The sequence below is a fragment of the Macaca mulatta genome, chromosome 14, assembly GCF_049350105.2.
Source record: "Macaca mulatta isolate MMU2019108-1 chromosome 14, T2T-MMU8v2.0, whole genome shotgun sequence".
NCBI lineage: Eukaryota > Metazoa > Chordata > Mammalia > Primates > Cercopithecidae > Macaca > Macaca mulatta.
Window position 1 is genome coordinate 6186810 of NC_133419.1, and position 14823 is coordinate 6201632.

Here is a 14823-nt window from a genome sequence, read left to right on the forward strand (position 1 = left end):
GACGCATGCGTGCAGTCCTAGCTACTTAGGGGCTGAGATGGGAGGATCGCTTGAGCCTAGACGGTAGAGGCTGCAGTGAGCCATGATGACGCAACTGCACTCCAGCCTGGGTGACAGGCCGGGCGCCGTGACTCATGCCTGTAATCCTAACACTCTGGGAGGCCGAGGCAGGTGGATCACCTGAGGTTGGGAGTTCAAAACCAGCCTGACCAACATGGAGAAACCCCATCTCTACTAAAAATACAAAATAAGCCGGGTGTGGTGGCACATGGTTGTAATCCCAGCTACTAGGGAAGCTGAGGCAGGAGAATTGCTTGAACCTGGGAGGCGGAGGTTGCGGTGAGCCGAAATCATTGCACTCCAGCCTGGGCAACAAAAGTGAAACTCCATCTCAAAAAAAAAAAAAAAAAAAAGAAAAGAAAAAGGAAAAAGAAGACAAGACCCCAGATGTGAGGGACACCCAGAAGGGTGGGAGGAACCAGCCCTGGCAAGGAGGCGCTCACTGGTGAGGCCCCAGAGGAAGCGGAAGGGGACTGGCCTCACTTTCAGGGTATACAGCTGCAGGAACAAATGAAAAGCAGACAAAGCATGGCCGGGCGTGGTGGCTCACGCCTGTAATCCCAACACTTTGGGAGGCCGAGGCGGGCAGATCATGAGGCCAGGAGACCGAGATCATCCTGGCTGACATGATGAAACCCCGTCTCTACTAAAAATACAAAAAATTAGCTGGGCATGGTGGCGGGCACCTGTGGTCCCAGATATTTTGGAGGCTGAGGCAGGAGAATGGCGTGAACCCAGGAAGTGGAGCTTGCAGTGAGCTGAGATGGCGCCACTGCACCCCAGCCTGGGCGACAGAGCGAGACTCCGTCTCAAAAAAAAAAAAAAAAAAAAAAGTATACAAAGCATGTCAGGTCAGTCCCCTCTGTTTACACACAAGGGTTCACATCCAGGCACCAAGCTTGCCTTGGCACCCCAGGGCTGTGCTCCCAGAAACGGGGGTTCTCCTCAGCTAGTCCCAAGGATCCTGGAGGGCGTCCACAGTTTATTCTCCTCACAGTCATTTCACTCAGGGCGTGGCTCAGCTGGAGCCAGCCCCTCACCCTGCCAAAAACTCTGGGGAGGCCATGAAAATCACCCTGTGTTTGTCTGTCATGCACAAAACCATCCAGCTGTTTTCCAGGAAGCAGCCAGCCCCGGGTGGGAGGACAGGGTGTTTGTGGTGTTTGTGGAGGGGTCGCGCGGGGAAGCTCACGCGAGCTGACAGGCCTGGCGCAGGCGGCCATCGATGGGCTGGGCTCTGCTGAAGAGACGGCCGCCTGGATGCTGACGTGGCCCAACAGCCACTCTAGGAGGTGGATTTGGGTGAGATTTCGGCTCTTTCTATTTTTGTGTGGTTTTCAGATTATCCACAGTCAACAATGTCATTAAAGAAGAAAGCAGAAGGGTTTGGAGAGGGAAGAAAGCAAGCATGCCTCAGACGCGGTGGGACAGCCCCCAGGAACCTGAGAAGCCTCCCCTGGCCAGCAGTGACAGTGGGAGGGGCCCACAGCCCCGTCCCCCCCACCCCGGCCCCACCCCTCACCGGCGGGTACAGCGTGGCCTTCGTGCTGGACGAGCTGCTGGACGACGCCCCTGTGACGTGGTTCCGGTCGTAGAGGGGCACCCCGCCCCGGCCCCCCATCAGGCTCACGGAGCTCATCATGGACTTTCCACATGCGATGCCTGGCAGGGAAGGGACGGGGGTTCAGGTGGCTTCGAGGCTCTGCCAAGCCACTCCACAGACACAGGGCGCTCTCCTCAGCTCCCGCTACCCACGAGACCCAGACTAGGGCGGGGTGTCCTGCTGGAGATGTGCCCCGCTCCCTGAGCCGCTACTAGGGTGAGCTCTCCGGGGCTCATCTGTGAAACAGGAGACACACGGCACCTCCCCCAAGGGGCCTGCGGCTGGGACTGGGAACCCAGGAGGGGCAGCGTAGAGCCCGCCAGGAACAGACAGGGCCCCGGTCTCTAGCAGCTGCTGCGACTGTGACGGTGCCACCACTGCGGACTTCCAGGAGCTCTTGAGAAGCCTGATAACCCCGCTCCCCAGAGAGAATCAGGTTACATCTATACCCCGCCATCCAACAGGCTCCCAATGAGGCCGGCTTGGGGTGACAGTGGGACAGGACAGGGGAGAGGGAACTCAGGGCTGGGTGGGCAGAGGCAATCCTCAAGGTGGCCTGGAGCTGTGGGGGCACCTGCAGACCTCACAGGGCCTCCACCTTCTTAGATGTACCATGGTCGCCCTGCATTTTACCGTACAACCCAGCGTGGTGCGGCTCTGCAGTGAGGCTGCCCCGCCATCCACAAACACAGCCTGCGCTCCTGGGCCACGCAGGAATTGTAACTGCTCAGCCACAAGTCCTGACTGCACTCAGGACAAAGCTGCTGTATGGTACAGACTGACTCCTTCAGCTCCAGAGAGAGCCCAGCTGCCCCCACATTCATTTCTAGGGGACATGAGGATTTGTGGACAACATAGGACATGTCCTATAGAATATGAAGGTCAAGTCCAAGGAGCCTCCTCCATACCTACAGTGCCAAAGGGCGGGTTGCTACCGCCATGCAGGCCTCTGTGTTGAAGGATTCTGATGCCAAGCACAGGCTCAGCGGGAAAACCTGAATGCTGTGATCGATTAGCAATGTCTGCCACGCGCACCAGAGGGCCCAGGGTAACACAGCCCTGCTCCACTCCCCAAAGCTGCCCAGACTACTCTCCTGCCTCCTCCAGGTCGTTCCGTATCTCAGGCTCCTTACCTGTGAAGGGGCCATGCTGGGAACCGCCTGGGGCTATGAAATTGAGGGGCACGTGTGGGGTTCCGCTGACATACTCGTGCGGGAAGGGCCCGTTGGCCCCCGCGTAGCGCTGGCACACCACGCGCTGGCACACAAAATAGACACCACCCATGACGAAGAGGGAGAGGATGATGCCAATGACGGGCCCGATGGCACTGCTGTGGGCCGGGCTGTCGTCTGAGGGTGGCTTGGTGATTTCTGCCAGACAGAAAGAAGTGGCCAACATTAACCCCAAGGGAATGGCCCTCCTTGGGGACAGACACTGTGCACCCTGAAGGGGCTGGCTTTGCCACTGGTGGAGGGTGGGGAGAAAGTGGGGTAGCTGGGAGGCTAGGCCTGGGGAGCCTGGCCAACCTCAGGGCAACGCCTGCACAGCACGCCCTCCTCCGACCCCGGCCCCTGTCTGACTCCCCATAGCCCTCAACACATCCCTGCCAAGGCAGCCTGGTATTCAGTCCTTCGCCCAGGGCCCTCAGTGGTGGCGGAAGTGAGCACACCCTGGCCAGCCCGGGTGATGTTGGTGAAACAGCAAAGCCAGGTAGCCCCAGTGCCACCCACCAGGCCACGGAAGGGGCAGGGCAGGGTCAGCTGGGTGGGCTCCTTGGGCCCACTCCACTATCAAGGCTGCCCATGGGGAAGTTTCCAGGCTCCAGACTCAACTTTGGCGAAAGCCACATTCGCTCTCCCACAGGGCTGGCCCAGCGATCCTGAGGGCGTCAATGATGTCAGAGGAATGGGAGGAAGCGTGCGGGCTCTAGCGGCGAGGCCTGGCTGCGCATCAACAGCGCCCTCATAGCTGCGGCCCACGGCCATGCTGAAGGCCCAGGCACAGGCCTGTCAGACTGGGAACTTGCCCAGCAGAGGAGGTGACCCTTGGTGGCCCCCACCACTGCCTTCAGGCCCCAAGCCTGACCTGGCATGAAGGTGCCAAAGGACACAGGGAGTCCCTTGAGGAAGCCCCCTTCTTCCCCCCACAGACTTCTCTCCCCACGGCAGCCAGAAGAGAAGAGCTCTCAGCCTAGGTCCCTCTGCAGCGGAGTGGCCATATCCCCAGACACAGTGACTCATTCCTACTTCCTATCTGAACTCAGCTCCCTTCCTGCCTGAATCAGACAACCTTTCAGGAGCCACTGCCTCCAGGAAGGCTTCCCTGACTGCCTTGGCCTCCTATCCCCAGGCCCTATATCCATGACTGTACGGGTCATACTATTTGAGGAGCATGTGGGACGTTGTCAGGTACACAGGTGTGCACATGACACGCGTGCATATATGAACATCGCTCCTCCTCAGCCAGATAGTAAGCTGCCAGGGAGTAAGATCACTGCAGCCCTCAGGGGTAATCTTGCTGACTGACAGACACTGCTGAGCAAGGTCCCATGGGTGGGTGCGTGCTGCAGGCACCTGGGCGCGGTCAGCCCCACCCGCCAATGCGGACTCTGTAGCCACCGAGCCCATAGCTCAGTCTGTCCTCCTGGCTGCTGCCCTGAGAAAGGCTTCCCTGCCTCCCGCAAGGAGCCTCCCAGCCGCCTGAGTCTCCCACACAGCCCCCGGCCCCGCTGGAAAGGCACGTCTCCTCCCCCAGACCCCACGCTCCTCAGGGAACCCAGCCCGGACACCCTCTCCCTACGCCAGAAGCTGGCTCACCACACATGAGCTCGTCGGAGCCATCAATGCAGTCAGGGAAGGAGTCGCACTGCTGCTTGATGAGGACACACTGGCCGCTGGCACACCGAAACTGGTTGGGCAGGCAGATGGCTGCAAGGAGAGGCTGCACACTCAGAGAGGCTGGAGGGTGCCCCCCAGCCCACCATGCGGGGCCCAGCCACCAAGGTCTGGGCTCTGAACAGACAGCAGACAGATGGGATCCTTTCTAGGACCAGCGGGGAGTGGTCTAGTGCAGTCTCCACCCTCCCTCGATGACCCTGTGGCGAGGCCTATGCCATGTAGTGGGGGGACTGCCAGGGCTGAGACCTCAACGCATCTCCTGCCCGCCCCCCAGGAGGTATTTGTCAGGTGCCTACTGCGGGGAGGTCTGCACCAGGCAACCCCGCCCAAGGCTCTACCAGGTTGCAGGAGTGGGTGCCAAGGAGAGGAATGGCCACGAGGAGCCTCACCTCCCAAGAGTGGGGGCTGCAGAGGGCAGTGGTGCCCAGCAGAGCTTGGGGGGAGAGGAGGGAGCAGAACCCACTGGAGGTGCAGGCAGCCCACATGGAAGCAGCACGAGGCCACAGCCTCTGGCCAGGGAGGAAGAGCCAACCAGGGTGCTGACAGCTGCCTCCTCCCCTCCCCAGACACCCACCCAGAGGGAGCCATAGCCACACCTGCCCTGGAGAACTTGCTCAGTTCCCCACCTGCCCTGCCCCTGGTGTCGCGCCCTGGGAACGGGAGATAAGGGGACCCTGTCCTTGTAATGGATGGGATAATTTTCTGGTAACCGAGCAGGGAAGAAAGCTTCTGGAATGGAGCATGGATCCAGAGCCGGCATGACAGCCTGTCACCAGCACTGCAGGGCACACAGAAGGATAAGCTAGAGTGGGACGAGGGGGCTGAGATGGTTCCAATGTCTGCTCCTTCAAATCTCAACTGAAATGTGATCCTCACTGGGCGCAGTGACTCACATCTGTAATCCCAGCACTTTTGAGTGGCCGAGGCGGGTGGATCACAAGGTCAGGAGTTTGAGACCAGCCTGGCCAACATGGTGAAACCCCATCTCTATTGAAAATACAAAAATTAGCCGGGCGTGGTGGCGGGCGTCTGTACTCCCAGCTACTCAGGAGGCTGAGGCAGAAGAATCGCTTGAACCCAGGAGGTGGAGGTTGCAGTGAGCCAAGATCGCGCCACTGCACTCCAGCCTGGGCAACGGGGCGAGATTCTGTCTCAAACAAATAAAATAAAATAAAATAAAATAAAATAAAATAAAATAAAATAAAATGTGACCCCAAGGTTGGAGGCAGGGCCTAGTGGGCAGTGTGTGGGTCATGGGAGCAGATGCCTGACGAATGGCTTGGTGCCTTCTCCACAGTAGCGAGTGGGCTCTCACTGTGAGTTCACATAGGAGCCGGTTATTTAAAGGAGCCTGGCATCTCCTCTCAAGGTGAGGGCAAGAGGGAGAGGCTTTATCTCTCTCTCTCTGCTGCTCCCTCTCTCACCATGTGATGCACCCGCTCCCGCTTCGACCTCCACCATGAGTCAAAGCTTCCTGAGACTTCACTAGAAGCTGAGCAGATGCGGGTGCCACACTGGTACCACCTGCCGAACCATGAGCCAGACAGGCCTCTTTCCTTCATCATCTACCCGGCCTCAGGTCTCCTTCATAGCAATGCAAAATGGACAAACACAGGGACAATTCTAACCACAGTTCCTGCAAGCTGGGCCAGGGTGCGCAGCAGGGCTGGGGAACCTCTGTCAAGGGCCAGACGTGAGGTCTGGGGCTTTGAAGGCTTGTAGGTCTCCAGTATAACCACTCAGTTCTCCTGCTTTTGGCATGGAAGCAGCCACAGACATTGTGTAAATGAATGAATGGGCATGGCTGTGCACCAAGAAAACTTCATTTATAAAAATAGGTGGCAGGCTGGATTTGGCCCCTGGGCCCTTAGTTTACCAGCCCCTAGTCTACAGCCTCCATCAAATTATCCAATGGTCAATGAGCTGGAAGGACTTAACCACTGTGCCTTTACAGAAAAACATGCAGGGAGGTTACTCCCAGGCCCTCGTCTTCTACAAATGTCTGCTCTTTGTGAATGAGGACGTAGGACAGTGGCCAGACTGCATGTGAATTACCTAACAGAGCCGGCGGCTCTGGGACAGGGAGGGCATCAAAGCTCCTCAGCAGTCCTGGGCTGGTCCGTGGTGCTGACAACACATGGCAGGCAACCAACCAAGCAGGTCATTCATAAAAGGAAAACTCAGGCCAGGCACAGTGGCTCACGCTTGTCATCCCAGCACTTTGGGAGGCCGAGGCGGGTGGATCATCTGAGGTCAGGAGTTCAAGACCAGACTGGCCAACATGGTGAAACCCCGTCTCTACTAAAAATAAAAAATTAGCTGGGCATGGTGGCAGATGCCTGTAGTCCCAGCTACTGGGGAGGCTGAGGCAGGAGAATCACTTGAATCCCGGAGGCAGAGGTTGCAGTGAGCCAAGATTACACCAGGACACTCCAGCCTGGGTGACAGAGCAAGACTCTGTCTCAAAAAAAAAGAAAAAAAAAAAGGAAAACTCAGAGGAGACACAGAAGAGATTTGTTTCACCATCAAGATCTAAAGGAAGATCCCGCTGGTCTGAGAGGGCCCGGGATGCCTGAGCAAATCTCTTTGTAACTCCTGATTCTCAGGTTGATTGAAACCACGCAGGCTTAAGCACTACCCCACAGATTGCTCAGTGGAGAAAGCGCTGTCCTTTGGGAGGGATTTACCAGGGTGTGAGCCATGGACCTCTGCAGCCCACCCCTGAATGTGCCTCAGGTTCCTGTGAAACTCCTGACCTAACGCAGGAAGGTGAGACAGCCCCTCACAGTCTGCCTTCAAGCCACACTACCTGGTGGGACAGGACGGGTGGGACTGCAGAGTTTTCCTTGTTGGGCCTAAGAGACAGACTTGGCGATCTCCCTGCAAGCAAAGGTTTTTCAGAGTCCCTACTGTGAGGCCAGAGGCAGCCCCAAGCTCCATATCCCGGAGGGCAGGGCCAGGGTCTTGGCAGAGCCTTTTCGGGGAGGGCCTCACCGTCACAGTCCGCCTCGTCGGAGCGGTCCTGACAGTCGGCTTCGCCATCGCAGCGCAGGCGCAGGTCCACACACTGGCCCCGCGCGCAGGGGAACTGGGCGGCGGAGCACACGGGGCAGCCCTCCTCGTCGCTCTGGTCGTCGCACTCGGGAAAGCCGTCACAGCGCCAGGCCCCGGGGATACAGTCGATCTCCCCCGTAGCACATGCAAACTGGTCTGGGGAGCAGGTGGGCGGCTCTGGGGGAGGGACAGAGGAGAGCATCACACGCAGCCCCGCCCAGCAGAACCCAGGCAATAGCATAACTGGGCTTCAAAGCAGAAGTCTATAGGGACTCAGCAAGGGCTCCGCATCCCTGCCGTGCCGAGTGCTGCACCCGCACATCCTCCATTGCTGCGGCTCCTGGGCGCCGCCCCACCTCCAGCCCAAACCCAGAAGAGAGGCGGGGAGAATACACATTCGCTGCAAGAAGACATGCATCCGTCTGATTTTCAGTGCAGAAGGTAAAGGGGGCTGACGAGGATCAGAGCTTTAAGAAGCAGGTGCTACACCAAATACAGCAGAAATGCTCCAGGTGGGAAATTCGGCCCGGACTGGAGCAGTCCTTCCTCCTCCCCCTTGCAACACGCATCTGCTTAGCCACGCCTGAGTGCCTACTGCGCCCTCCTTGGGACCAGAGTGGCAGAAAGCAGGTGGTCAGCAGCCACACCTGCCACGGGTGTGGGACTGCTACAGAAGCAGGGTCAGGCCTCTGTGGTGGCCGGTGTGCCCACAGCAAGGCGGGAGCTGGCAGAGGACCAGTCGGCACGTCCCAGGCGCCTGCAGAAGACGGGAGAAGGCACAGGCAGGAGGGCCGAGGACATCCCCAGGGAGGGCGGTGAAGCGGAGGAGGGAGAGGTTCATCAGAGGGTGGAGGGTGGTGAAGGGGAGGACAGAGAGGATCATCGGAGGGTGGAGGCCACTTCCTACAGGTGACCATGGAGGCCATCCTGCCCCTCGGGGCTCCACGTCCTCAGTGTGGGCTGGGCATGCAGCAGCACTCAGGGAACAGCAGAGTCCCAGGGGCTGGCGACACACAAATGCGGGGGCACTGGCACAGAGAAGTCAGAGTAGCCCTTGGCTTCGAGGCGGCTCCTCATTTCCTAGGACTCCTCCCTCCCACTTTGTGCAGAAAATCACAGAAAACAGAGGCCGGCCTCAGGAGGGGATGCAGGGAAATCGGCCCAGGCCTCATTGAAAGGTAAGCAAAGCCCCCGTCAAGCTGAAATCTGATCAAGGAAAAAAGCATCGGTTTCAAGTTGTCACGCTGCACGCAAGCCTTTGGATGTTTGGAACACCCAGGCCTTCCCCATGACTGCTGGGCTCACCCAAGTGACAGGGACTTTGGCATAGGGGAGGGGGCCTGAGCAAAGATGAGAGCTCTCGGGAAATAAAAGGAAGCGGCTGTCCCCGCTGGGCTCAGCCACGGGAGGACACGCCAGAGTCAGCCTACGGCGGCTGAGAGGAGCCAATGACAGATGTCTGCAAGCTGTGCCTGGCCATGGGAGACACGGGGGACCGGTGGCTGGAGGGTGAGGGTGGCACGGGGCAGACCCGACATGGAGCCCAAGCCTCCCTCAGCAGCTGTGAAACCAAGAGCCTCTCAGCCTCCTAAAGCCTCCGACCTCGACTCTCAATCAGAAGCAGCCGCCGGGCACCACAAGCTCCTGTGAGCTCTAACTGGGACACTGCGGCCAGAGCCAGGGGTGCGCCTGGCTCAGGGAAGGGCTGAATGGGGATGATGGTGGCACTGCTGAAGCGACTCTGGCTGCCCCTTGCCCGGCCTGGCTCCTGCCACTATCAAAGGGTCCATGTCTGAGACCTCAGTGAGCCCCTGTCCTTCTGTGATCTCCCCAAAGAGGCCAAAGAGGCCACAAGAGAATGACAAGCACCTGTGTGGTAAATATATGTCTCTTGAGCCGTGAGGAAGAGGCCTTGAGTCCCCAAACCGGGAGGGCCACGGCCCGGGCCAAGGGGTGGTTGGATGGAAGGGCATGGCCTCTGGCATGGAGGCCTAAGGCTGCAGTTGGTGCAGCGTTCTGAAGGCCCCGTCTCTTGGCCAGGGCAATTTGGGCATCAGTGGGAGGTGCACAGACACCCTCGGGTTGCAAATCCACCTGAGCTTTTGGGCTGTAACTTGGGGAAAAGCTGCCAGGAAGCTCAGGAGGGGGACAGTCACAAAACTGTCCCCTCTGCTTATAGCCAAATTCGAGGTGTGAGGCAGCACCCTGCAGTCCTACTCCCTGAGCTCCTGGGCCGGGGCCAGTCTCTCCAGGAACAAGACAAGCTGCTAAAAAGAACCAGCACTCTGGGTGTGGTGGCTCACGCCTGTAATCCCAGTACTTTGGGAGGCCAAGGTGGGCAGATCACCTGAGGTCAGGAGTTCAAGACCATCCTGGCCAACATGGTGAAATCCCATCTCTACTGAAAATACAAAAATTAGTCAGGTGTGGTGGCGGGAGCCTGTAATCCCAGCTACTTGGGAGGGTAAGGCACGAAAATCGCTTGAACCCAGGAGGTGGAGGTTGCAGTGAGCCAAGATCACACCATTGCACTGCAGCCTGCGTGACAAAAGTGAGACTCCATCTCAAAAAAAAGAAAGAAAAAGGTGCAGAGCCAGCGTGTGCTGCTGTCTGCTGTGTGTAGGATGAAGCTTAGCCCCCAGGAGCTCCCACAGGAGAAGGGGAACTGGGCAGAGCACAGAACCAACAGGATCCAAGGCCACCTGGAGGCACGGGGTATAGGACAGAAAGCCCTGGACAGGCTTCACTGTGGTGAGGATTCAGATGGTCACTTTATTACTAATGCCACGCCCACGGCATAGCAGCTGGCATTCCTGTACATCACGTGTCAGGGCCCAGGTGGAGTGCCCTGTTACTTCATGCCCATGACAGCCTGCCAGGTTAAGTGCTCTCAATTTCACAGAAGAGGAAGTGGAGGCTCAGAGTGGGTCAGGCACCAGCCAGGGTCACTCAACTGGGAAGTGACAGAGCCAGGATTTGACAGAGCCCTGGCCTCTTTGGCCCTAAAGCCCATGTTCTTCACTACCCCACTCTCCCACCAGTAGCACCAGGAAGCCCTAGTGGGAAAAGAGGATCAAGGGTAGAAGGAAAGAAAAAGATAGAGCTACTAGGATAAATAAACAAATCCACCATTAGAGTTGGAGACTCCACACCCCTGTCAAAAACTGACAGCACGAGCAGGCGTTCAGGAAGGAGGAAGGAAGGATACAGACAACCTGATGAGCACTATCCATCAACTGGATCTAATTGATGTTTCTAGAACACTCCACCGAACAACAGCAGAATCCACATTCTTTTCAAGAGTACACAGAACATTCACCAAGATAAACCACATGATGCTGGGTGATAAAACACACCTAATGGCCAGGCGCGGTGGCTCAGGCCTGTAATCCCAGCACTTCGGGAGGCCGAGGTGGGTGGATCACGAGGTCAGGAGTTTGAGACCAGCCTGACCAACATGGTGAAACCCCGTCTCTACTAAAAATACAAAAATTAGCTGGGTATGGTGGCGTGTACTTGTAATCCCAGCTACTTAGGAGGCTGAGGCAAGAGGATCACTTGAACCTGGGAGGCGGTGGTTGCGGTGAGCCAAGATTGTGCCATTGCACTCCAGTCTGGGTGACAGAGTGAAACACTGTATCAAAAACAAAACAAAACAAAACAAACACACACACAAAAAAAACAACAAAAACACCACACCCAACACATTTAAAATAGAAATCATACAAAATAAGCTCTCAGACTACAGTGGAATTAAATTAGCAATCAATTGCAGAGAGACAGCTGGAAAGCCCCAACTCTTTAGAAACTAAGCAACACTTCTAAATAACACATGAGCCAAACATGTCATCTCAGGAGAAGTGTAAAAATATTCAAACTACCTGAAAATGAAAATATAACAAAATTTGTGAGATGCAGGAAATGCAGTACTTAGAGGAAAATTCATAGCACCGAATGCACATACTAGAAAAGAAAGGAGGACAAAGGAAGAGACAATCAGCTTTGGAAACTGGATGCCACAGGGACTGTGATTTTAAAAGGATGCCAGGCAGCAACCTGGCAGGCAGAGAATCAGGTACCTATCCATCACCCCAACAGAGCACCCAGGTCACACCTACCTCCACAGGTCAGCAGGTTCTGCAGGAGTACGAGGTGGACCGGGCATGAGCACCGTGGTGTCCCATCACCCTTGGCAATACAGATGTGGGAGCAGCCACCATTGTCACGGGCACATGGGTGGGCTGCTGCAAGGACAAAACAAGGCAAACGGAGGTCAGGCTCTGCCTCTCACCTCAGAACCACAGCCTGGAGGGTAGGGGCCAAATGAGAACTCAGGAGAACTGACCCTCCCGCAGGTCCCGTCTCTCTGGGAGGATCCTCCCACTTATTCCTCTTGGCAGCCTACAGAGTCTTCCTACTGACATGGAAATTGACACACAAATGGAGGCTGGAGACAGTTACAGAACTTGCTTGACATCACAGGCCAGCCTGTCTGCACCAGTCCCTACTGTGCCCATGACCATCACTCTGAACTGCCCATTTGTCTCTCCTCCTCATCTACTTACTTTGAGACAGGGCCTCACTCTGTCGCCCCGGCTGGAGGGCAGTGGTGCGATCACGGCTCACCGTAGCCTTGATCTCTATGGGTCAAACCACCCTCCTGCCTCAGCTTCCTGAGTAGCTGGGACTACAGGCATGCACCACCATGCCTGGCTTTTTTTTTTTTTTTTTTGAGACAGAGTCTGGCTCTGTTGCCCAGGTTGGAGTGCAGTGGCATGATCTTGGCTCACTGCAACCTCCACCTCCTGGGTTCAAGCAATTCTCCAGCCTCAGCCTCCCAAGTAGCTGGGATTACAGGCATGCGCCACCACACCCAGCTAATTTTTGTATTTTTAGTAGAGATGGGGTTTCACCATGTTGGTCAGGCTGGTCTCGAACTCCTGACCATGTGATCCGCCTGCCTCAGCCTCCCAAAGTGCTGGGATTACAGGCGTAAGCCACCACACCTGGCTTTTTTTTTTTTTTACTTTTTTACTTTTTGTAGACACAGGGTCTCATCATGTTGCCTAGGCTGCTCTTAAACTCCTGGGCTCAAGTGACCCTCCCACTTCAGCCTCCTACAGTGCTGAGATTACAGGTGTGAGCCACCACATGTGGCCCTCTTCCCTTCTTTCATTGTATAAGGGGTTGGATAGTGCCCCCCAGAATGATACACCCATGTCTTAAGGCGTAGAATCTGCGAACATAACCTTTTTTTGGAAAAAGGGTCTTTGCAGGTTAAGGATCTCAAGACGAGGTCATCTTGGATGATTTGGGTGGGCCCTAAACCCAGTGACAAATGTCCTTGTAAGAGGCAACACAGCCATGAGGAAGAGGTAAAGACGCAGACACAAAGGAGATGGACACACGAAGATGGGCAGAGGTTGATGTGGTGCATCCACAAGCGTGGAACACCTGCACCCACAGCACTGGAAAGGCCAACAAACAGATTCTCCCTGGAGCCTGCAGAGGAAGCACAGCCCTTCCAACAGCTTGGTTGCGGGCTTCTGGCCTCCAGCATATTGGGGGAATCCATTTCTGTTGCTTTAAGCCATCCAGTTTGTGGTCATTTGTTACTGCAGCCGTGGGACACTAACACACATGGGAATTAAAATAGCAAATGGTGCCAGGCACGGTGGTTCACGTCTATAATCCCAGCACTTTGGGAGGCCGAGGCGGGTGGATCACCTGAGGCTAGGAGTTCAAGATCAGCCTGGGCAACATGGGTGAAAACCCGTCTCTACTAAAAATACAAAAAATTAGCCTGGTGTGGTGGTGGGCGCCTATAATCCCAGTTACTTGGAAGGCTGAGATAGGAGAATCGCTTGAAGCTGGGAGGCAGAGGTTGCAGTGAGCCGAGATCGCGCCACTGCACTCCAGCCTGGGTGACAAAAGCGAAACTCTGTCTCAAAAAATAAATAAATAAAATAAAATAAAATAGCAAATGGACCAAGTCCCTGGGAACTCGTGTTATTCTATCCAGTTAACCAAATGTGTCCAACATCCCAACAATGGGAAGAAGAGGAGGCAGCCTGGAGGGAGAGCTGGCCACTCCCAGGTGGAAGAAATGACAGAAGACACTCTGCTCCCCGCCCCACCCAGAAACACTTCACAGTGTCCCTCCTCAGTCTCAAGGATTAGGTGCTTGGTTTTTCTGAGATAGGGTCCCTTTGTCACCACCACCCCCGGCCCTTTTTTTTTTTTTTTTTTTTTGAGACAGAGTCTCACATTGTTGCCCAGGCTGGAGTGCAGTGGCGCAATCTCGGCTCACTGCAACTTCCACCTCCCGGGTTCAAGTAACTCTCCCACCTCAGCCTCCCCAGTAGCTGGGAATACAGGCACCTGCCACCATACCCAGCTAATTTTTGTACTTTTAGTAGAGACGGGATTTCACTATGTTGGCCAGGCTGGTCTCGAACTCCCAACCTCAAATGATCAGCCCGCCTTGGTCTCTCAAAGTGCTGGGATTATAGGCGTGAGCCACGGAGCTCAGCCTGGGGGAGGCATTTTTTGTAAGGGATGGGTTCTCACCATGTTGCCCAGGCTGGTCTCAAGTCATTCTCAGATGGTTACCATGCAGGGGAGGAAGGACTGTGGTCACAGCTCCCTCCCCCAAGCCCTGGGGCACAGCAAGGCAGTGGCAGGCAGAATCCTAAATGCCCCCCTCATTTCCCACCTCAGTCCCAGCACAGCGTCATGACCTTATGTGGCAGAAGGGATTCTGTGGATGTGATTAAGGTTATTAATCAGCTGACTTGGAGTCTATCAAAGGGGAGGCTAATCTAATCCAAAGGTGGCTGAACCGAATCACAGGGGCCTTTAGAAGCAGAGCGGGCTCCCCAGCTGGTGGGAGAGGAGCAAGTTGAGAGACTCAAGGTGCAGGAGGGACTGACGCAGGGAGCCCCCACTGCTGAGGCAAAGGGGCCACGGGGCGAGGACCTGGGGTGGTCTCTAGGAGCTGAGAGTGGTCCCCGACCAACAACTGGAAAGAAAACAGAACCTCAATCCCACAAATGCCACCTGCTGAGTGAGCAGGGAAGCCTGTTTCTCCACCGAGCCTCTGCTGAGGGCCCAGCGTTGCTGACACGTTGATTCCGGCCCTGTGAGACCCTGAGCAGAGAACCCAGGTGAGCCACGCCGTGCCTGGACTTCTGCTTTACAGAACTGAGA

At 56.2% G+C, this 14823-nt stretch overlaps 1 protein-coding gene across 4 annotated transcripts in view; it reads right to left on the reverse strand.

Moving 5' to 3' along the window:
* LRP5 (LDL receptor related protein 5) overlaps nucleotides 1-14823 on the reverse strand; it is a 143238-nt gene that overhangs the window by 8503 nt on the left and 119912 nt on the right. For all 4 annotated transcript variants that reach the window (XM_028833138.2, XM_028833139.2, XM_077961922.1 and 1 more), the window contains exons 17-21: nucleotides 11733-11858; nucleotides 7555-7791; nucleotides 4480-4590; nucleotides 2797-3033; nucleotides 1583-1722 (exon numbers count right to left, since the gene is read on the reverse strand). In XM_028833138.2, the coding sequence (XP_028688971.2) occupies nucleotides 1583-1722; nucleotides 2797-3033; nucleotides 4480-4590; nucleotides 7555-7791; nucleotides 11733-11858 (851 nt within the window). The remainder of the gene's footprint in view (nucleotides 1-1582; nucleotides 1723-2796; nucleotides 3034-4479; nucleotides 4591-7554; nucleotides 7792-11732; nucleotides 11859-14823) is intronic.